Here is a 24,532-nt window from a genome sequence, read left to right as displayed (position 1 = left end):
AACCAGTCCATGTTACACAAACCAAAAGGCTTAACCAGATGCCCCCCCTTTTGCCTGAGGCCACATCAGTGAGCAGGGGTGGGTGTCCCTGAACAAGGCTACACACACAGGATTCCAAAGTTTGGGGTAGTCTGGTGAAAAAAAACAGCTGTATCAAAGTTCCACAAGACCTTTGCTAAACACAAGGAGCAAATTAAAATTATTTCTCTAGGCCTCCCCTTCCACTACTTTTTTAAGGGATCTTTCTTCTGTGAATAAATGTGCTTCTAAGTTTTCAACTCAGTAATAGTGAAGGAGACAAGTTTTAGAGTTAGAAACTAAGGGCACCCATGTTTTGATTTGCTGTACCAACACATCCATTTAATTCTGCCATACTTCCCAAAGACTCTTTCAAAGACTTACTAGAAGCTATACAGAATATGAAGGTTTATTTCAAAAGAATACATTTGCAAGAATACACATAAATGCACTCAATGTAACAGTACCTTCTGCAAAAATAGGTTACATAATACCCAGTAATGAAAGAACAATCTTATTTCTCTACAAATTAGAAAGCAGAGATAATAGCCTGGACAACCTTCAAAATGGAGGTCATAGTTGTGTATGTTGTGAGAAGTAGCTAACTTTAAAGCATGACACCACAGAGCTAATGTTGGCAAATCAAACTACTAGCACACAGCTGCAAACTAGTCTTTTATACAGGATTAACAAATATTTTGGTTCCAATTCTTTTTTACACAGCTCTAGTGCCTCAGGGAAAATGCTTATCAAAGATACACAAAAACTATCCAAAATTACAACGTAACTATTAAAATGCCTCCAAAATTGAGAGGAAAATAATCATGTTAAATTAAAAAAATTTAACCAGGACTTCCAGACAAGATTTCCTGTTTTTAATCAGAGAAAGTTTACAAGAGATTTCAATAAGTTATCTTGAAACCAAGCAGCTGTAGATCTTAGAATCTTCGTGGAGGTCCACCTTTAAATGGCTTAAATCCTGAGCCACTTCCCCTCTGCATGGAATTGCCTGTGATCTGTACAACTCTATTAATTGGTGAAGAGTTACTGGAAACAAAGGTTTTAAAAAAATGTTAAGTTATGGTAAGTATCTAAACTCTTGCTGTACAGGTAATAACATTCTTACATCTCGTATCATTCAAGTGTTAAACTGTTAAGTCTCACAGGAAAAGAGACTTTGCAAGAAGTCACTCATTCCTGTGCTGCCACCAGCAACCCTGGGGAGCCCTGTGCTGGCAGGGGAGGTGGGTTTGGATGTTGTGCAGCAGCCACAAGTCATGCTGCTTGCACTGGCACTACTGCACTTCCTAAGGAAACCAAAGCTTGGAGAGCTCAGTAGGGAATTGAGAGGGAGGAGCAGTTTCTGTACCTTGTATGTGGGGACATCATGCCCCCTCCTCCACGGCCATCTCCCATTCTCCTCGTGTCGTGGTACCCACTGCCCTGGGAACCAGGGCCGTGCCATTCTTTCCTTGGTCCAGTTTCACGACTGTGGCGCTCCACAACGTGTCTGTCCTCGTTGTAGTGCTGGTAAGAGAGCCACAGTCAGCCACTCCCAGAAGGAAAGGGGTGTTTTATCCACAGGAAACAAGCTTTTCAAGAAAGCTAATCCTACAGCTTCCATAATGCACATCAGTCCAGCACCTTTTAAGATTTCAGTCTGTAGGCAGCTAACACAGGTTTACAACATTCCTGTGAAAAATAATTCTAGGTAACAGGAACTTAGTTCCAATGACAATGTGTGAGTATGCAGGGAGTGAAGCTCCATGAACTCATACTTTACTCCCAATTCTGCCCTGGTCTCCTTATCACTAACAGAAAACTCAAAGAGGAACACTAACACTTTTTTAATACTTCAGGACCTACTAGCAGGAAAATTTAGTCTGTAGTCTTTAAAGACAAGCCATGCAGAAGGTTTTTCTCTCTGTAGCATGTTACAGATCACAATGACAAACTGCACTGGAAGTAGCAGGCAGTGCGAGGTTAAGACCCTGAAAACAGGATGACAATGAAATCTTAAAAGCTTTATCATCAACTCACTCAGGCATTGCATTATTGTATTGTTCTGATCTACCATAAAGATTCTAAACATAAAAAGAATTGGGTAAGTTTTCTGCAATTTCTCGGGTTATTAAAAAAACTGACAAAAAAGAACCTTTAACATAAAGCAAACTGAGTTGAGAACAGCCTTAACACTTGCTAATCATTTTATGATGCCGCATGGTCACTTTTCCAGCATGAATTTGCATTTTCCAGCCTCTCACTCATGCAGACAAACACACAAGATGACTCACTTGTCCTCCACCTCTTTCTCCCATCACGCCTCGTTCTCCTTCCCTGCCTCCGTACCCGGAGGCGCTGCTGCGGCTCCCGGGAGGGGCCCCTCTCACGTGGCCGGACACTTCCCTTCCCGACCGGTCCGGCCGATCGCCTCTGTAAAAATTGCTTCCATCAAAATTTGGGTTTCAGTGTGATTGAACTGGTACCAAATCGCAGCACATGCAGACAGCAAAGATTCCTTTGGTTTGCAGGTTCCTACCGACTCGCAGCTGACTTCTCAGAAACGTTCCTTCAGGTCTGTGTGGCTCTCTAATAACTAAAGCTCACGTGGTACTTGTTTGCATCTGCATTCTGCACAACAGCCTCCTTACTCTACAATTAACAGACTGCTGGGAGTCAGCACCCAGTTCACAGATGAGATATAGCATTTGACAACCTACACACAATATTTTCCAATGCTTTTGGAAAGCAACTTTGCCATTCCTTAGGGAGAGTGGGGTCTATTTCTTTGTTCATCAGTTCTTGAGGAATTGCTACTACGGATAAATTCTACAAGAATCAGTACTTTCACTGGTTAACCAGCAAACTTACCTGCCATCCCGTTTGTCTGTGCTTATGCTTCCCTCACTCTTCCAATTTGTTTGCCTAGGTGGGTTGGAACCAGTCTCTCTGGGATGTCTCCCGTGGGGAATTTCGGGTCTGTCGTGAATTATCACTGTTCTCCTCTCATCTCTGTCTCCCCGCACTTCCCGCCTGTCCGTGTCCCGAAGTTCACTTCGTGGCTGAGGGGGTTCATTTCTTCTGGACTCACTGAAGCTCTTGGGATACCTCTCAAACCCTGGCTCTTCTCTTCGTGCTGTCGGGCGAGTCTTTTTTGCCTCCCCTTGATTTACAAAACGATCTCTCCTAAGTTGTTAAAGCAGGAAAAAGTCATTTGCTTCTCTCCCATTTCTACAATTCTAATTTTCAGCTTGACTTTTAACAGCCAGTTTAACATTTCTTTATGCATTTATTTGTTCCCAATTTGGTCAGTGTAATTTAAGCAGTTACAGGGCCTTTTTGGCTAGTATGAAACAGAGGGAATGCTGGATTTCCTGAGTCAGCCAGAAAATATAATTCTAGTTCACTGCAGCGTAAAAGTAGAAGTCCAGAAGCTACAATTATGTGGTCTTAGCTTTGTAAGTGGTTACTGGAGATTTTTAATGGAACTATGAAGTTGGATCTGGAACCAGCATTTACTCCACAGTTACACAGTTGATGAATGCTCTCAACTCTCCTTAAATCAGCTGCTTTTAGCCTTGCTTCTTAAGGAGGTGATTTACCAAGTAGGGCACACCTAATCCACTGGAACCTACTTATGAATAGATGTGAAGTAATTGCGAAAATTCTTTCAAAATGTCTAACAAAAAAGGCCACCAGGCAGCTAATTTAAAGTCCTCAGAGAAAAGCAGATTAGATTCCATGATATAAATGGCCAGTCTCGAAGACACAAGAAATGTCAGGACACTACTGAAATTCTACTGCATAAGAACTGTACAAAGCCCTTAGCAACATTTTCAATTTTGAACAGCTAAGAGTGAAAGCCACAGAGATGCTGGCAGGCAAATACCTGCCCTATTATCTCAACCTACCTATCAAAGGAAGATGATGGAACGGAAGAACCTTCTGGATATCGTCCTCGTTCTCTGTGATCAAAGTCATTAAACCTGTTCTGCTGGCGACTGTAATCTGAGCCATGGCCAAAACGTGCATCTGTATCCAGAGCCATCTTCTTACTCTCAGTCCAGTAAGGATCATCTCTCCTTTAAGCAAAACAAAGGAACACTCACTGGTTACATGTAGCCAAATCAAGGCCTAATACTCAGAAAACTGAGAGTCAGCTGTCTGCTTTAAAAGATGCTCGTTTGACCTTTGGAAAGCTGCTAACAAAGGTAAACTCCTTAAATAGTAGTGAACAAAATAATTTAAGAAACCCCCCAAAACTGACCACCCCCTTTTGAAGTGCAAATTGAAGAGACAAAATCTCAGCAGAATATGTAATAAAATCTAAGCAATGGCATATCATGGCCAGCAGTTTAAAAACAAACAAACAAAAAAAAAAAACGGCAAAAACATCACTGTAGCAAAATTTTTCCTTGAAAATAGCCTTCTAGAAAAAAAAGTGCCCTCTAAAAAACAAGCAAACCAACCCACCCAAACAAACCCACACCCACAAGTCTGAACAGCTCTCTCAGGAAGAACAGCGTAGGAGACAACACAGCCTTGCTTCCAGAAACATTTGGGTATAGAGTCCCTAAGCTCAGAATGTGAGACTAAGTGTATAATCAGCAGCCTTAAAAAATGAAGCCATTTTTATTCCTCTGGTGAAGAAATACTGGTGTTCTGTGCTACTCTTTCTACTATTTGCTTTCCATATGGTAATTTTATGGCTAAGGTCTCAGTCCTGTTCTTATAATCAAATAAAGATCAAAGTCAGTTCAATTCATGTGGCTCAAACAGTAAATGATAGATGTCATCAGCTTCAGTAAAAATTAAAAGCCTGAATTCTTGAACCATCTGTTTAGCAGAAATATTCTTAAAGTAGAAGCTAGAAGCTTTAACCATTAAGGCAGAACAACTTTTCTCAGCAAATGCACTGAATTGTGTTATGCTTTTTTTCATACAATCAGAATTAATTCATCCAATGCTCCTCTAATTTCAAAACTCCTTCCTATGGACAAGGTGTGTTTTATCTTTGGCATAAATGGATGTCAAAACCAAACAAATATCTGAAACCCAGTTCTTCTGTGAATTTTGTTTCAGGCACAAATGCATTTTCAAGTCTAACACAAGGTTGGGAGCTGTTTCTTTTTACTGATGAGAATTACCTGTGATCTACATCACGTGGCCTTTTCAAAGAATTCCTCTTTTCCTGCTCGTAGCGGAGCTGCTGCTGCTGCCGCCGCAGCTCCTCCCTCTCGCGGGCAATCCGTTCTGCTTCCTTCCGGCGTTCCTGCCGTGAGGGAACAACAAACCAACCACTTCTTTATTGGAGATACCTACAGATATACCAAGTTAACCCTTGACAGCTTTCTGCTGAAGGCTCTCTGCTGTAATTCATCCTTGGGGAGCATTAAGATTAAAGAGCACTGGGAACACTTCTCTAAGAAAAGTGGACAACAGGTCTGGGGATGCTACTGACTGTCAGCTAGAAATATCTCCAGGTCATTTCTTGTATTACTGCTGTATTTATTGCCCAGAAACACACTGCCTGTGTTTGGCTGGTTCTTTTATGAAAGGAAAAGGGCTGGGTGGAAGGGTGAAGAGAAAAATTCACCCCGAGTGCAAACCGGGCAGTACTGCAAAGTGACACGGCACCAAACCCAGAATATAAACATGCACACCTGTTCAATCCGAACACGCTCCCTTTCCAAGCGCTCCCGTTCCATCCTCTCCCTCTCCAGTTTTTGCCTCTCAATTTCCAGCCGTTCCCTCTCCCTCTGCAAGCATTCCTCTCGCTCGTGCATGATCCGGATCCGCTCGCGCTCCCGACGCTCGCGCTCCGCGATTTCTCTTCGCCTAAAGAAAAAAAGAAGTTAGAAGAAATTAATCTGAAGAATTCTCTCATCCAAAACTAACACCCCCTTAGGCACAGACATAACAAAAAAACTATTTCAGAGTAAGCTCTTCACGAAAGTCCTTGCACCACAAGTCTACTCCTTTTAGCCCCAAGTAGCCAAACTGGTTTTAGCTTATCTACAGAACCATTAGCAGACAACAGATGGGAAAAGTTACTTCAAGAATCATCATTCTTGATGTATTTTATGCTGAATTCAGATTTCTCTGTTATCATCTAGCACACAGTAACAACTTAGCAAAGAATATGACTTGGATGTAAAATCTTGCCCCCTGCAAGCTAACAAAAAAATTTACTTGTTGTTTTCTGTCCAAAAAGTAAGACAGACAAACAGGACCACTCTGACTTACACAGGTTAGCAGACTCATGAACAGCTCTATTTTGCTTTTTAATTCCTACCTCCCATAGTACAGATTAGAAGAAGCACAAAAGGCATTCTCTCCTTTAAACTTTATGCTTGCTGAGAACTGCTTTGTTTAGCAATTGCTTCCCTTTGTTTAGGGAAACCCAGCTAACAACACTACTCCTTTGCCAACTGTTGGCCACATGAAAACAGCAGAACAGAACAATTTGGTCCTTTTGTTTAAGACTGTATTACATTTGATTTGTCATTTAGATACACAACATTCTCTCTTTCAAAACACATACCAAACACTATTTTTGGCCCCATCTCCTAGCCTACTTCTCACCTTTTCAAAAACAACCCTGGCATGCGGTAACATTTGTGAGATCCCCCCAAAACAAACTCTAAGCTATGTGTGTACATACATGGCTACGAGAAGATTAAACAAAAATTTCGGAGTTTGTTAATTCACATAAAGATACTGTTAGGTAGAGCCCCAGACTTTAACATCTGAGTAGAAGGCTTGACAGAATGCACTCTGATTAGATTTCTAAGTATAGTATCTGATCAATTAATGTATAAAATAGCCTTTAGCAAAAAGTTGAATTACTACCTTCGGAGTTCAACAGCTCGTCGTATTCTTTCCAATCGAACCATGTGTTCTCGCAATCTCTGTTCCTTCATCTTTTCAAAAGGCAAGATATCCTTTCTACCCCTGTATTCCCTGAATTTCACTTTATCTTGAATAATACGCTCTTTGTTCCTCAATATCTGTGGCTATAGATAGAGATTACAAGGGTTATTTCAGAAGTCTCATTCATTTAGGGAGATTTCTGGTTGCTATGTTTAAGTTATCATTAATGACTTAGCTATCCCAAAGCATACAAAACTTCTAACTAAGCTTAACAGTTTGTGAGAGTTTATTGACTCTTCAGTGAAAATATCAACTGCCAGGTAGTATCAAATCAGGTAAGGATTGCATCAAAGCTATAGATACTTACTTTATCAAACCTTCCCCTTCTAACTGTCCTAGTGTGGCCTTGGTCTCCTTTTGTTTGGTCTAAAACTACAACTTGACCTGGGCTTTTACCACCTAGTGAAGAGGTGAGAAAAAACAAACAAACAAAAGAAGAAAGGTTTAAAAACACACACATATATCACTATTTGTCTATTACAAATTTTCCTCAGTGAAATTTCTAAGTCTCTAAATTGGACTGGTACTGGTAGGAGAAGCATACCAGCACATCTGTAATTAAGTATTATTACAAAATATAGAAGTAATACATGTGTTACTGAAGCCTATAAAAGAACAGATGCCTGGTTTCCAGTAAGAGTAAGAACATGCCCCCAAGACAAGTCAGACACACAGATTCAACAGGAAGAAACATAGCTAGATGGCATACTTATTCTTTTCTTTTCTTCAGTTTTTTTAGTGGATTCTTGATTAGGGCCACTTGTTCCATTATCACTCTTCTCATCTTTACCTTCTGTTTTCTTGGCTTCTTTACTTTCTTTTTTTTCGGATTTCTCTGATTTCTTCTCTTCTTTTTTGGTTGATGGAGTTCTTATTAGGAAAAAGAGCACACAAATCCAATGAGAGGAAAATTCACCTTAGAGGATTCTCACAACCTCTGAAGACATGTGAAATTTCTTACTTGCTGGCTTTATCACTTGACACTGTCTTCTTATCTCCCGTGCTCCTCCCCGAACTGGACTTCTCATCACTTTCTTTCTTCAGCTCCTTTTTGGAGGGATCACCTTTCACCTACAATTATTTTTTTTTATTTTTTTTTTAGTTTTTTTTATTTTTTTTTTTGCAAAACCAAATAGGTTAATACAGATTCTGGTAAAAAGTTGGGAGTCTATTTTGGGGAAAAAAAAAGTCTTCATCTTATCAAACCTACTTTCTCCACAGAGATCTGCTGGCCGTGCAGCTCTGTTCGGTGCAGGTGTGCGATACATCGGGCCACCTCTGTGCTAGAGGACATTGTCACTATGCCGTAGCATTTTGCCCCCGGGCTTCGTGCGTTTGTGACCACCTTTGCACCAAGTACCTAAATAAACAGGTAAAAATTTAGGGTTTGAGGGAGGCATTTCTAGTAAGGAAACCACTCCAGTAGTATTTTTACCCTAGTAATATTAAAAAACCAAACAAATTCACCCCAACGGCAACGTAACCCCCACCCCACTAGAAGGGCTGACGCTCCAAGTTTTCAAAAGCATATAATTCCACAGGAAGCTGCAGCTTTAGGAACTTTATCCCAGCTTTCATATCAAGACATATTACTGCTAGCATCCTGTTTTGACCAGTCACCACCTCATGCCTGTTAGCTAAATGCTTCTTTTCACAGCTACTGCCAAAATTCAGTCACAGAAGCACCACTGACCTGAATTTGATGGTTCATCTCCAACAGATGAACCCCCACAAAAAAGTCAGCAGCTGCCAACTAATGGCAGGAAGGTGTAAGCAGTATTATGTGTTAACTCAAAAAGGAGCCAATTCTTCAAGGTCATCTAGCAAATGTGTCAATTAAGCAATTTTAACAATCAGCTCTGACATCTGGTTCTTGAGAAAGTATTAAGCTTTGTGTTCCTACTCCTTGCTGGAATTTCCATAGCAATTGGAGCTGATCCTCTTCACATAGTCGTGCTCTAAGGCAACAACTCTATCTTTCTAGCAGCCTGTAATAAGACAGTCATTTAGACATTAAATATTTCCCAATTTATTCAAAACTGGGAAGCTAAGGAAAGATAGGAACCAACCACCTTTACACCGAAAACAGCCGAAGAACTGGAAGTTTCAACAAAATATACTGTCAGGTTTCCACACCTGTGAATGCATTAAATACAATCACCTACTAAATTCACTAAATTATATGCAATAATCAACACACATACTTGATATTCACAGTGCTCAGGTTCCAACTAGTTCCCAAGATGCAATAAGGCCATAATTGCACAGACTTACACAAACACTACAAATTCACATAGTTATTAGCAACTCCTTTGGGAAAATGAGAACAACTGAAAAAAACCTCTGTTTTTGAAAGACTGCTTAGCTTATAAGGATTCTGCATTGTTCTATAGAATTTGTATGTTAAATTAACCAATATCAGGAAAACAGACTTAGTTTAAGCAGCCTGTAAAAACAAAAAAAATCTTTAAGTCATTAACAGAGTCCATAAAGGATCAGACATTAACTGTCACATCTTTTTACCTATTTTTCCCCATTCATAAGCCCTCAGAAAACATTTTAAAAACAGTCTCCCAGAGCAAAAGGTTCTATAAAGACTGTTTATGTTATAATTTTATCAGTTAGCACATTAGCTTGCACTCATGGTTAAATACAGTTGCTACAAAGGAACATAGGCATCATTATTTCAAAAGCCGTTCCTGACCAGAATATTCAAATATTTGTGAGATTTCTTTTGCACTTATCTGACCTCAACAGAAAGAAAAAAATCTCTTATAAAATGAACATCTAGTTCTTCCTGTGTGCATGCACTTACTGCTCCAAAAAGTAGGGGGTTTTAGATTGAGATTAAATGTTTAACCAGTGCAAATTTTATTTAAAACAAGTATTATTTAACTTCCGTAACTGAAAAGAGGAGGAGGAAGAGACACACACACCACACACATGGTTTCACGCCCCACAAAATACCTTTCCATATTTGCCAAAGAGATTTTTCAAGTCAGCAGCTTTTGTGTTGGAAGACAGTCCACTGACCCACAGGTTTCTAGTTGAACTTCCACTGCTACCACTAACACTGCTCGCGCTTCCTGAAACAAGTTTTACAAGACAGCCAAAACATTAAGGAGACAAAGGTACCATGAGTATTTAACTAAACTGTTGCTGAAAAGAGAAACTTAGCCTGTTACCTCTAAGTAACTGTTTATCTGGTTACCTTTCTTGAAAAGACTTCTATAGAAAAAGAAAATATATATAATAAGATTTCATTCATTTAACCATGTATGGAGACCAATGGCTTGGCTAACTTGTACCCAACTGGAAGAGCTAGAAAAAGAATACAATTCTGTGTTAAAGGCATGTACATTTAGTTTCAACACCTGGTTCTTATCAATCATTTCCATTTAAGAAAATGGTTCTTTTTTTGCACCCAACATTTGCTCTTCACCAGGATGTCTGTAGGCTGCTCTCTTTACCAGAGACAGCATAAAGGTAAATAGAGGAGATCCAGATAATCCCAGCCTCCAGAATCATGTGGTCAGGTTTCACAACTTTCTTGAAATATCTGACCTCCACCCAGAGCAGCTTTTTAAAAATACTACTGGATGTAGAACTGGATACAACCCATCCAAATGATTTCCACATACTAAGGAAAATACTGTATAAAAGCTGGAAAAACATTATGTGGTTAAACACTCCCCCTGCCCCATATATTAGCTATTTTTGCAACACAGCACTAAGAACTCAAGAGATTCATGTAATCTTATTCTTATCATCTCTTAGTCTTATATTAATTTAGTTCATCTTATTGTTGTTTGCTGCTAAATGTACAAGCAGCTTTTGGGTATGTTAAAATGTAGCCAGTCACAGAGGCAAGACCAGAACGGGATCTCCAGCTGAACAGCTGGGAAATCTGCTGATATGCAGAGTTTTAAAAGGTAATTTAACCACCTCAAGAAAAAAAAAGGGTAGTTTTAGTTTCTTCAATGCATCAAACTAAGAACAAAAGGCAACAAATCCCAGTTATGGTCATACTGGAATTATTAGATTAGATACATAAAGGAAGAAATTCTTCCCTGCGAGGGTGGTGAGGCCCTGACACAGGTTGCCCAGAGAAGCTGTGGCTGCCCCATCCCTGGAAATGTTCAAGATCAGGTTGGACAAGGCTTGGAGCAACCTGGGCTAAGGGAAGGTGTCCCTGCCCATGGCAGGGGTTGGAACAGGATGGTCTTTAAGGTCCCTTCCAACCCATAACATCCTACTAGTTCTGTGATCTTGATAAACAGTGATGCACCTAGAATATCATTAAACATCATTAAGCAGCTTTGGCTGTGTATTTTAAGAACACCTTACAATAATTATTATTAGTTATCATAAATGCTACATAAACAAAGATACAGCAAACCCGCTTCCACAGTTTCATTGTAAGCATGTAACTATTCATGAAAAGACACATCTACAAAAGACCAAATTATGTCTGTCACAAAAATTTCCTCTCATAAACTCATTTATCAGGTTTCATTTGTCTGTTAGTGTTATGCCAGATTCTGTTACAAAGGTTTTGACAGAGAGGTAGTAGGTAAAAACAAAGGAGACACACGAGCTTATACAAGTGCATCTGTTCAACTATGAAGCGTCAGTGCAACTGGTGACGTTAATGTGCTCCTGAGCTCCATAATACAGGCTTTTATGGAAACACATAGAGACTGCAAGGCAGACAAATAGGTCCAAATTTAATGCACTAAACAGCCACAAGTGCAATTTTGTGAGCCTGCATCTCAACTATGTTGAGAGTTCAGTTCATTTAAAAATGAGTCAGAATAACAAGCAAGACGAAAAATTTCCCTGGCATTTTGTTTAAATACTTGCAATTATTTTTTGCTTGTTCTGCTGTAAGTTACAGCAGGCTTATCTGAAAATTACAGCTTTTCATCAAAACAAAGACTTGGGAAATGTTAAGTGGAATTTGCTCCCAGAAGTATTTTGAAGCAGGGGAATATATTTCTATTGAGTCTTCAGAATAAGTATTTTTGATCTTATGAGTAATCTGGCATAAGGAGAAACAAAATATACGGACACATGCATACAGGTAATGATTACTGTACCTCCAGCATCATTTACTACAGCTGGCTGAGTTCAATCATATAAGCCAATTTATTTTGAGGAAAGCAATGTCTCAATCAGGAAAGTGTTCGGTTCAAGACAATACTACCCTAATTTGTAATAGTTACCTTTATCATCCTTTGTTGTTGTCTTGCTTTCTTTAGATTCCTTAGTAGAGCTAGAGAAGCAAATTAAAAAAATCAGAAGAAAGTTGAAACTACAGAATTTGGTAAGTGTTGCATTTTATACTACTAATACTAACAGACAAGTTAACATTTCAAAAAATAAAAATGAAAAAGGGCCAGACTGTATATTTGAACAAATGATTCCCTTATGGATTCTTGCACTGATTTTCCCCAAGATGCCTGAAGATCTAGATTTTCTGACAACTCTATTCAGTGGATATATGGCAATCTTCTCCAGATTTCAGGACGGGGACTTGACTTCATTTTGTGTTCTTAGAACTGACAGCTGTTCATTACCATCATCACAAGGACATTTAAAAAAAAATCGTCAATTGGAAAAAAATAAATAAATGCTGACAATTCGCCAATGCAATCAGTAGGACATAGTGTCTATACGAAGATCTTGAATTTTAAAAGGTAACTTATGGCGGTCAAAAAACCCATAGGCAGGAGCATAGGACACTAATTACAAGATTCTTGCTGCTACCCCCTTAATGTAGAGTGATCTTATTGAATGCTGGTACTCAGTATCGTAAAGAACTGACATAGAAAAACAAACCTCTTTGCTTGACCAGAGGCCCCAGTAGACGAGGGACCTTTCTTCAAAGTATCCTTTTCTTTGTCTCCAGATTCTGCTTTCTTTGAACCTTCTCTGGCTTCCTCCTTGACGGGATCACCCTTCACGCAGTCTTCCTTCTTACCATCTTTATGGTTCTCAGTCATCTCATAGTCCTTGCTTTCCTTCTCCAGGCTCTGTGAAATGGTATCCTGCACATCCTTTGGCTTACTTGCTTCAGAATCTGTAATTTTCACATTTTTACCTGTTTCTAGGAGGTCATCACCATCAAAATCCAGAGTGATGGCATCTTCGGCCTGGATTGTAACCGATATGTTATCATCCTCAGCTTCTTTCACAGAGGTGTTAGCTTCCATCTCTTCGTGAGCCGTGTGATCAGCCTCAGCTAGGCTTTCTTCTGAAGGAAGAGGTTTAGATACTTCTTGTGTACCATCACCAGAACCTGCTTTATCTAAGAGGATTTAACAGGAATAAATATGGCAAAACAAGAAGTTTAAACAATTTCATATGCATAAGCTAGAATAGGACCTAGAAAATACAAAGCCAGTTATTAGCACTGATGGAAGGTTAGAGAAAAACACAAGGTGTATTAACACAAATATAAATCCTTTACCCAGGATCACTTATTCTTCATGGCAAAACACATTTTTCTAGAGACAAATACCAAAACATTAGGAGGGAGAACATGGTTCCATCCTGGAGATACCCGTTCTTCAGGAGAAGTATCCATTTTCCAGTTTAGGATTTAGTGTTCCAGAAGAAAATAGTTGCCTTGGATGTTCACAGTTTGATTTAATCTGTCTTTGAATCTTCCCCGTTCCAGGACTTCCAAGCTTCCCAAATCCGACAGAATTACAGTCTTGGAGAATTTCAGCCAGTCTTCCATGTAGGTGTCCTCTTTCCTTTTCCTTCCAAGCAGTAGTTTGGCAGTCAAGCGAGCTGTACAAGGCTGCTGCAGAATGTGGAGGGATGAGCTTTAATCCAGAGTTCGTAGACAAATGCTCCTCAGTCTTCATCCACTGGGTAGATTTTCCATCTCAGTCCCACAGAGGCATCTCCAACCGTATTCTTTAATTTGTGCAGATGAGACACTTCAGCCATAGGGTCCCTCGTAAATATGGAGTCTGTAGGTTTATCCTGTAACTTCAATAATGTGCTTATTCCATCCTGTGCAAAGTGATGGTGTTCCATGTCCTTTCCAGTCCGCAACATGTAGAATCCTTAAGACTTCTGTCCGGGAAGTCTGTTTGCCCAAATGCGTTACATTCCTTCCACAGTTTCACTAATGAGCACAGCTTAAAAAATGGTGGCCACTCCATAGGTTTCCAAACACTTGTTTTACCATCCTATATACAACTGGCATTTCTAAGTGACAGGAAGCCAAGCACACGATAGTCCATACGTTTGTTGGGTGGGAGAGTGTATCATTTCACTCAACTAAACATCAGTTACTGCAGTGCAAGTTGGAAGCTTTGGCATCAAGACTTACCGTGCATTAAAATCAGAGCCCTTGAATACTATGTTTTTTCATTAAGAATCATAGTATTTCAACTCTATGATACATCCACCACAGTAACTGATAAGTACTGTAAGCAACTCTTAAGAGTAAAGTAACTCTTAGGAGTGAAATAAACTGACTGCAATGATTCCAGGTGCTGAGCTCTTAATGAGGAGACATCTGACACTTAGTGCTGGAGACAAGCCTAGTATTAGTAGAGATTGAATGTTACAAGAGAAAGTTGCCTGCTCTACCAGACTAAGACCTCTGAACTCTATTAAAGTTTAAACATACCTTTCTCATTTTCTTCATCTTCACCATCCTGCAAGAAAAGGAAGTCAAGACTAAATGTCTTCTATTTGGAAACTTTAAGCAGAACAGTTCTTATTTTCCACAGAACTTCTATTGTATGAAGGCAAATGATTGAAATGAAAACTGTTTCTAAAGAAAAGATTATTTAGAAACCAAACCTGTGCAACTCCCTTATCAAATCACTGAAAAAGTTTTTTGAAAACTTCACTGGCATCCATCTGCAACACTTGCAGTTTGCAGTTGGTTGGAACATGCAGATATTGTCTTCCCCCCTTTAACTCAACAGGACATTTCTAAAGTGTTCCATGTCTTGCTAAAGCCTTCAGACTGGATGTCACACTGCTGGTTGCTACTTTCAGAGAAATGCAAGCAATCCATCAGTAGCTTTAAAAGCTTAAAGACAGGAGTCAGAAGCGAGGTAGCCTCCCTCCAGCAAGTACTTTAAAACACAACTGTGATTTTTAATAGGTATTTATTTCTCATTAGTCTCTCTGAGCAAGAGATCTATATATGTCCCTTTTCAGACATCTTGAGTTCCATGTAACTCAGAACGAATTTCTGAACTTAGAGATGTTACAGAGGTTGGTATTAACAACAAAAAAACAACCTCAACCAACCACACCCAGTTCTGTGCTCCCCCATTCTCTAAAAGCAAACTTCTAAACTTCTGTATAGGCTGTATATACTACAACAGCATTTGAAATAAACCTTTGATACAATTTTAAGAGAGTCTGAAACATATTCTTTGCTAAGTCTATGCACTGAATACTCCCAATTTGCAGACAGGAACTTGCATTTAAATAGGACAAGTTATTTGAAATCACAATTACCTGCATTATTAAACATTTGAATGAAAGCTTCCCATACTGTTTACCTTTACTGTATTACATCATCTGACTCTAAGATGCGTGCTGGAACAAAAAAACCAGTCTAAAGTGATCTTTTCCAACTAAACAGACACAAAAATCAGCTTAACAGAACAGATTTAGAACTCACGTGGACAGTAGGGAAAGTGTAATCTTCTACGTCTTGACCTTCATTTTCCTATAGGAAAGTAAAAGGGATTTGCTTAGCAAACTTTTTCTAAGACACTCAAACATTCAGAGAGTTAAGAGATGTAGTTAAATCAGAAAACATTTCAGTGAAGTGGATACACACTCAGTAAGGTGAACCCCAACGAGCCATTCTCATGATTACACAGTCTGAATGCTGAACTGAAAGACATGTCACTACTCAGTACAAGGGAAAAGGAACCACCTCTGTGTGGACTCTGGTAGAATTTTATCAATCAATGCCACATTTGTTTCAGGACTATTCAAACACAAATCAGGGCAAATAGAAAGAAAATAATACCTTTTAGAGCAAAAAAAAAAAAAGGGCATCTTTTAGAGATAAACAACACAAACTGAAAAACTAGTTCTGACTTCCTAGTAACAAACACTACAAAAAACGTACATTCATGTAAGATATAACAAAGTACCTGACTTTCAGAATCCTTTTCTGCATCTTCTGCTGGCTCCAGGTTATGGTATCTTTTCTTTTCTGCAGATGGTTGTTCTTTAGAATTCAAGTTCTCATCTTCAGCAGGTTCTTTGAAGTCCTTCAATTCGTCATTTCCATCTTGATCACTTGTATCTTGAGTCTCCAGTTCACTTTCCTTTTGGTGTAAACCCAAATATTTGGCATAACTAATGGTATCAGCTTTACTCCGAGAAATTCACTGCTAGGATCAATATTTCCCTGCTAGATCAGCGTCTCACATCCATAATAAAATTCAGAGCATGTTTTAAAAACCCCACACCTTCACCCCCTCAGGCATCCCACTGTGAACACAGTGAAAACAATGCTGCAAATTTCCACAAAATGGAAAGGAAAAAAAGAAAATGGAAGCCCTGTCATTAACTAAAGTCAAACATTAAACTTAATAACAAAATGAGAAAAAAATCTTACATACTTTTATTACCTTGGCAAAGGAATCCTCTTCAACTGAAGCATCACCAGTTAATTCATCAGCTTCCTGCTTTTTACCTGAAATGATGGGATATGCTATGACTAGAGCTGCTGTGCAGAGCAAACTTTCAATACTGGTTATGTGTTTGGCCTTAGTTTATTATTCTCTATATGTTCTAGTCTAGCTGAATTGTTCACTATAATATAACCCTCCCAAAACTGAGTAATTTTTAAGGTAAGGAGATCAAATGTCAGCTAAGTGAGCATAAACAATCAATGCTGTTGGATAAACAAGCAGTTACATCCAAGTCTGTCATTTTAATACCAATCCTTTCATTTTGAGTGATAATAGAATTCAGGAGAACATTGAACTAGAAACTAAACATTTCTAGAATTACTGAAGTTAAATAGACATTGGAAAGGCCTTGCATTAAAGGATAATTAACATCAGAGAAACTAGGTTAGAAGGGACCTCTGAAGGTCACCTAGTCCACCCAACCTCCTGCTGGAAACCACAGTTAAGTCCCAAGGATGATGGGAAGGCTTGGAGTTTTATCTGGCTGCATCTTTGAGGATCACAAGCAAGGCAACTGCAAGCTTCTCCTTTTTCAGTGCTTTTCATCACCAGAGGGAACAATCAGCAGAAGAACTGAGGAAGGTGAAGCACGCCTGCTTTCTACACATGCTTTACTGTACTAAGGGACTGCTCCATTGAGGAATTCTGTTCTTTCAGCACAGGCACACTTTTCTCTAATAAAGATGCCTCTGTGGGGATGATGACTAGACACGGTTCCCTTTGGAACCCACTGCATTTCCTTAATCTTCTGCAAAAACAAGACCAAAGAACACCAGATAGAAGTACCTCCACACAAACACATCCTTTGAAGAGCATTCTGTCTCTTTGATTCAGTCTATCAAAGATCAGCCTATGTAACAGTTCTTAGTAGCAGGAGGTACAAAAGCAGTTCTGTTAGGAAGTGGCTTTACTGTATCTTCTACTGAAACTCAGTGCCAATTCAAATGCAAATAAGATGGTAGTCATAATCAGCACTTAATGTTTTATTTTTTGACATTGCATCTTCCCTCATGCCTTCATCCTCTAATAAATGGCCAAATCAATTCTACAGATATTCAAAAGGAATGTAAAAGAAAAACATAAGCCAAAATTTGACACAGTGTGGACATCTCTGCTGGCTGGAATAGTCAATTTTTGCCAGCCATTAATTTCTACGGTCTTTCATACACAGTTCTTAAGTTCCATTTCAAAGCTGGAAAACACTCAACTACAGGGCAAGAAGAGAGACTACTGTTTTGGTTCTTGTATTCCAGTTGATTTTATTCATTTCCCTGAAAGGCAGCACTCTGACTGTACTCCTGGAAAAAGCACTTTGTTGTTGTCAGTGCAGACACACACAAGGCTCCAGGAAAAGACACATGGCAGAAGTTATTTCTATGACTGCAAAACAGGAGATTTTAACATTCAGATCTAAAATCACTGACTTCATCTGAAACAAAAAAAAACTCAACCAAATAACCAAAAATTCCTGTTTTATACTTGTAATGCAACAGATTTATGAGATTTTGGTGCAAAAAGTCAGCTGCACAGGTATACTAAGGGAAGGTAGGTCTCCTCAGGAAGAGGAGTGCACGTACACTGGAAAGACAGTTTTTGATGTGCATCACAGCTGACGCCTGAAACCAAGGCTAACCCAAATTTTGTGCAACCATTTTAGCATGCTGTGATAGAATCTACAGTGTCTTCAACATAATAAAAAGCATTGAGAAACAAGAAGGATTTCTGCACACATTTGGCTGTTTTCTGCTTTACCCTCTCACATCTCAGTTTGTTTCTTAAACCTGAAAGACCAAGTTTTTCCTGCATCCCACATCCAGCTAAGTATTCACAGAGACAGGCAAGTACACACAGCAGATGCCAGACACATTTAGCAACTATCTAGCATATACTATCATGAAAGCTATTTTAAATTCACTCATTTTGCCTGAGGAAATATGGCAGGTGAACTAGAACAGAGACTCTATAGGGAATTGAAAAAAAAAAAAAAAAAAAGACAAATCTACCTCAAGTTAGTCCCATTCTGCAATAGCAGCTAGAAAACTGTATTTTATTGACAGGTCCTCACCAAGAGGAAGTTACAGCATTCACTAATGAAGCTGTTAGGAGCTTTTGTTTGCTGCTACTTAAAGTCAGATAGGAATATATGATTTTAGTCCTTCTTTATTCTGCCTGTCTTTGCAGTAAGTCCCATTTACTCTCGAGTACCAAAACAATGACCTTCACTTTTCAGCTTCAAAACAGAAAGCGGCAGAAGTTTGCTCTCCCTCTCAGTTCTGTGTTTCAGGTTACTTTGCTCTGGTAAGAGTCACATTGCTCAGAAGTGGTTCTTCACAGTTCTGATACAGATCATTTGCAGGTGCTGGTACAGTAACCTGCCAAAAAGCCCAATGTCCACAAAGTTCAACATTTGTCCAGACTGATACTGATCCACAATGGGCTACTGAAAGGCACACTTGGCTTTAACTTCACAAAACTAAAATCAGATTGCAACAAACACCTTGCAGAAACCGACTGTTTCTGTGAACTCACTCCAGACCACTATCAGTCAGAGTAAAGGGTATGTTAAAAATCACAGCCAGAACAGCTGGACCTTCTGCAAACAGGCACAGTTGGCCTCAAGTCACACAAGATGTCAACACATGATAAAATTTCTGTGCAGGTTTATCCAAGCAGTGGCTGTTGAAAATGTCAGTGGTGCACACAGCACTCCCCACAGATCTGGGTGCCTCACAACACAAACACTCATTTACTTTGCAATGATGGCACTCCTTCATGAGCCACGCTTGATCCCTGTTCTGGCAATGGCAATTGCTACACACCATAAAATTGCAACAGACTATTTGCACAGAGAATGAATATATTCCTTATAAGTAGAAAAATTAGAACATCTTTAAAAGGCTGGTTTAACATTATGCAGGTGTAGTTTTCATCTCATTTAAAAATCTTATTACAGTAGCATAAGTTTATTCTACCTATTCATGGTCCTCTACATGAGAAATTCAGGCTACCTGAGTGTTTACAGCATTACAGAAGAGTATATTTTGGACAACTCTTGAACTAGACATCTGCATTTCAAGCAGAAGAACTATTGTTTGTTTTCCTTCTGGTATTCCTACTGAAACCCCCAAGGGGGTTCTGTCATACCCAGTGCTAAAGATTCACCAAAAATATGGGACAGGAGGTAAAGAGGAGGAAGGGGGAAGAAAATCTCTACAATGTTCTTTACAGCACTAAGAGATCTGCTGCAATTTGAGCAGTATCATTTGCCACAAAATTAACAAAAGCACATTATCCTGTTCTATTTCTGTATTCTGAAATGGTACCATGGGGAACAAGAATATTTAAGCCTTTTACAGTGTCTGCAGGATACTGATCCTAGTCATTCACAGTTTTTAGAAAGAAAGGCCTTTGAAGACCAACAGTGAACAACTTAGTTTAGCTTGGTTTGTTGTGTTTGGCTTTTTGTGGGTTTTTTTAAGTAACTAAACAGTTTCAATAAAGAAGTCAGAATCATCTGGGCAACAGTATAAGCCAGCCACTGTCAGTTGTCTGTGTTTGATCTAAGAAACAGTATTGTCAAATTGGAAATTCAATTGGAAACAGGAGTGGTACTTAAATCACAAACTAGTAGGTGTCTAACTGGTAGTTAGACACCTAACTTTGAAACTTGTAGAGCAGCAAATAAACATCTTTGCTCACGTTAATCCTCTGAGGTTAAAAATGATTAGCCTAAAATCAGTTCAACCACACTAATTCCAAAACTTGCCAGGAAAGTAACTTTTCACCAAATTATAACATACCAGTATTCAACAACATTTTTGACTGCAGGTCCTCCAAATGAGTATTTACACAAGAAACATTTAAAAATATTTCACATCAGTAGTACTGGAAGCTAAATAAAAAAACATTTGAAAAATATTTCACATTCTACGCACCAGAATAGGCAGCAGAATGTTCAGGCTTGAAAAGGGATGCTTTTTCCAAAAACTGTCATCTTTTTGTAAAAAGAGAAATTTGGCCATAGCTACTAAATTCTAGGGTGGAGAAGCACAGCTGGGACACAAAGATTCAGCACTTGGCATTTGTTCCATCTTAAAACTGGCAAACTTTAACTGGCAAAACCAACTGATCTTACCTGAAAGCTCTTCTGATGAGCTGTTGTGCAGTTCTTTACCCCAAATATTTAAAGTAGCTTCCCAAAAAAGCGTTTAGATCTTGACTAACTTTGCATATAGGATTGATCAAGGATTCTTGTTAAGATTACAGAATCCTTCTGCAAGTATTTTTTTAACTTGTATGAGACTAAATCCCACTCTTAGTCTTGTTCCCATTTCTCTCCCTTTTGGTACACATACACACAAAAAAAGCAATGAGAGAGAAAAATATATCACTCCCCCACACACACCATTCCCACTCTAATTCAGCCTGGATCAATACTCCTGATCAGGTTTTTCTAACAGAGAGTGCAAGGGAATGAGACATCACGCATTTTCCACAGACCTTAAGAGCTGCAGTAAAACTGGCTACAGAAGACATTCAGTTCTAAGCCCTACAGCCATCTGACACACTTTGTGACTTTTCAGAAGGAAAGCCCCTTCCTCCCTCCCACTGGCCTCTCCCTCTGGCTGCTATGAGGAGATTTATCCATCACTTCAACTCCCTGGCCTTTTCTGAAGATGTATTTTCTTCGTAAATCAATATCTAACATTCCTGCCCTCCTTTGCACAGCAGTAATAGCATGGGAAAAAAATACTATAAAACTAGTAAGGTTGTTAATTCTACTGCTGTCCAGCAGTAAAATAATTATAGAGGAATCAGTATTAGTCTGAAGCTGTGGGTGGAAACAAGCACTAGCAAAAGGCCTGGAGCAATCTGTCAGCAAAACCTGTAAGGAGGCAACACTTCTCCCAGTGAAAAGCATGTACAGGCACAAGGAGAGTGAAGATGGTTAATTTTAAATGAAAATTTGGTCCTTCAGAATTCAGTTGACATGCATGCATCTCTCTTTGAAAGTTCCCTAGTTATGCATGAGGGAATGGACTGTTGAAGTGTTAGATTTCCAAGTTTTGAGGAATACTTCCTGGTTGCTAGTAACATATTTCAGCTGAATGTACCAGAGAGGGAGATAAATAACATTTGAATCGGCAGGTTAACACATACAAGGAGCAGTTAAAAATCAAACAGTACATTATTTCACAAAGTTAGAAATAACCCAATAAGATAAAAAATATTTTCCATGGACTAATCAGTGAATTTTTCTTGTCCACACTTGACGATTAATACAGCACAAACCTCTGTAAATTTGGCACAAAATTTGCTCGTAAGACTTTCGTAATCTAAAAAGTAATGAAGTGATACTCCTGAGCTTGCAAAGTGAGCTGATAAGGACTTCACAAACTCTGTATTTTACTTTGAAGTTTACCAAGAAGGCACATGTCAAATGCATCGTGATTCAGTTCCCTGCAGAGGTGGCAGGGAACAGCTACTGAGGCCCTGCCCCAGGCAGCAGCAGCACTACTTGGCAAACTACCTTTGCAGAAGCAGAACAGTGTAACTACACAAGAAGCCAGTTCGAGAACATTATGCATATCATGAAATTAGTTTGGAGAACAGGAGGAGGAGAAGTAGCAGATAAGAGAAGTGTTTGTCACAGCAGAACATGGAGCCATTTAGATCTCTATGTGAAAAATTGTGGAAAAGTTTTTCTTATTTAGCTTCCAAGTAGTTTTCTTAAGCATTAGTTACCTTGTCAAAGCAGAGAATAAAGTAATGCCACAGAAGAAAAGGAAACCACATTATGAAAGTTTGTTTCCTTTCACTTCTGTAATGTCAAAAGTACAGATAAGTTATTCAAATTTTCTAAGCAGACTGATTTTCTTATTACTTCACCCTTCACAGCACCAGACAAAAATATGAATAACCATTTCCACTGTAAAACTCGGCCTAAGACAAGTGACAGTGGTGTAAGATTGCTCATTTCCAAAACAGGCCCCTATAGCATATGGAGGAACATTCTCAGTGTAAATGTTTAATGATGAACACTGTGCATAAAACAGACATGTCCTTTCCCAGAATTACTCGATTATGGATGCTCCCAGAAAAACTGAAAACAAAAACCCAAACAAAAATCCCCTAGAGCCCCAACTCACAAAACAACACTTAAATTCTCAGGCAAAAGAAAACAGACACAACAAAATCACTGCTAAACAAACCGGTATAGAACCTAAGGAATTATTTTTCACAGCAGAGAAACTGAAATCTCTTAATTAGACATTTCACAGCGAGCCTTCAGCTCCCATTCAGGAAATTCATGTCTTCAATCCTGTCTTCAGTAAAAAGCATGGTAATAAATCCACACAACACCGTCCTTTTAGGGAGGGCTCCTCTACCACGTACTACTGCACACCCGTCACCAGCCTCGGCCCAGCACTTTCTCATGGTTGAACAACCCTCTGCTGTTACACAGATCCTTTCAGACACTACACACACTCATCCCCAGCACCAGAGCCCCACAGCAGCTCCTGTACCCACCCTGCCCCTGTAACACCCCACACTCAAGATCTCTGTTAACACAGCACACTCCAAAACCCTCACAGCTCATCTACTCATCTCCGGGATCTGCAGGCAGTACAGCCACTACTCATACCCCACACCTCGTAACCCACTCATTTTCCATGTGTATATATATCTCCAGCATCCCTCTACACTGCCTATATACAGTGACTGAAAACAGATGAGTGAGGCAAAAAACGTCTTGCATGATGTAAGTCATAAACAGTAAAATCTCAGCTGTATCCAAACTACAGGCCACAGTCCCACGGGCCTTCTTTAAGGTGATACATGCAAGAAAAACTACCTAAGAATATAAGGTATATGAACAGATCCTAACCTTTGCCTTTAGTTGGTTTCTTGGTGGGTGTGTCAGCCGAAACACTTATTTCAATATTATCTGGATCACCTCCTTCCTCTTCAATAGCCTAAATGAGACAAAAAATACAATTTTTAATGGTTTTTGGGGGAAGAAGTACAGTTTGACTTCAGCAGAAGTCTGTGGGGGCAAACTATCCTTGCTGCATCTCAAAAATATTTTATAAGCATTCTGGATTAAGCTTTTAGCTGAAAGCTCGAGGAGAGGAAGGGAACGCTAACAGCAATAGCCGGGGGTTTCAGCTGTTAAAATGACACTAGGGAAGCAAAGCTTATCAAGGACCCGCACGTTTCCCTGTGGAAAGGTAACACTAGAAGGCCACAACAACATCCATGATGACACTGAGGGCAGCTTGAAAACAGAAGGACGGGGAGCACAGACACCCCGGAGCAACAACCTGCCGCGGGGCTCTCCCGGCGGGAGGGGCCGCAGGGCCGGGGACAGCGAGCGAGCCCCGCCGGCCGGGACAGCGCGCCCGGCCCGGCCCTCAGGGGCCGCAGGCACCGGGGGGCGGGCACGGCGGACCCTCGCCCGAGCCGCGGCGGCACCACGGGGGCACGTCCCGCCCCCCACCCCGGGGCAGCGGCGGGGCCCCGCCCCCGGAGCCGGGCGGCGGCGGCGGCCGGGGCGGGCCGGGCAGGGCCTTGCGCCCGCCGCTCACCTGCTTGAGCCGGGCGATGAGCACCGTCTTCACGCCGGTGATGTCCAGGTTGCGCCGCTTCAGCTCCGACTTGAGGTCGATGACGCGCAGGTCGCTGATCCTCTTGCTCTCGGCAGGCGGCGCGGCGGGAGCCGCGGGAGCTCCCGCGGCGGCGGAGGCGGCGGCGGGAGCGGAGGCGGCGGCGGCCATTTTAGAGCGGGCGGGCGAGCGCGGCGGCCGCGCGCACAATGAGCGCGGTGCCCGGATGGAGCGCGGCCGGCCCGCGCCGCTGCGCACGCGCCGAGCGGCGCACCTGGC

General features: G+C 40.3%; 1 protein-coding gene across 9 annotated transcripts; it reads right to left on the bottom strand.

Annotated features, from left to right (window-relative positions):
* Positions 1–402: 402 nt before the first annotated feature.
* Positions 403–24,466, bottom strand: SLTM (SAFB like transcription modulator). Of its 9 annotated transcripts, none has more exons than XM_051797106.1 (21): positions 24,236–24,466; positions 23,536–23,623; positions 16,575–16,648; positions 16,101–16,277; positions 15,617–15,664; positions 14,603–14,630; positions 12,793–13,261; positions 12,177–12,226; positions 9,919–10,037; positions 8,162–8,311; positions 7,913–8,022; positions 7,742–7,821; positions 7,259–7,350; positions 6,871–7,034; positions 5,682–5,856; positions 5,166–5,290; positions 3,930–4,100; positions 2,890–3,204; positions 2,313–2,463; positions 1,388–1,545; positions 403–1,065 (listed from the first exon to the last, which is right to left on the bottom strand). In XM_051797106.1, exons 1-21 carry the CDS (start codon positions 24,422–24,424, stop codon positions 957–959), a joined length of 3,042 nt encoding a protein of 1,013 aa, XP_051653066.1. In that variant the 5' UTR covers positions 24,425–24,466; the 3' UTR covers positions 403–956. The 9 variants fall into 9 exon arrangements, with proteins under 9 accessions (XP_051653066.1, XP_051653057.1, XP_051653058.1 ...); XM_051797097.1 differs by having other exon boundaries at positions 7,661–7,821; positions 24,236–24,465; XM_051797098.1 differs by having other exon boundaries at positions 7,661–7,821; positions 16,584–16,648; positions 24,236–24,465.
* Positions 24,467–24,532: the final 66 nt, after the last annotated feature.

This window comes from Manacus candei, unplaced genomic scaffold (assembly GCF_025592945.1).
Source record: "Manacus candei isolate 608988 ecotype Guabito, Panama unplaced genomic scaffold, ASM2559294v1 h1tg000046l, whole genome shotgun sequence".
Classification (NCBI taxonomy): Eukaryota; Metazoa; Chordata; class Aves; order Passeriformes; family Pipridae; genus Manacus; species Manacus candei.
This window is presented reverse-complemented; position numbering and strand designations above follow the sequence as displayed.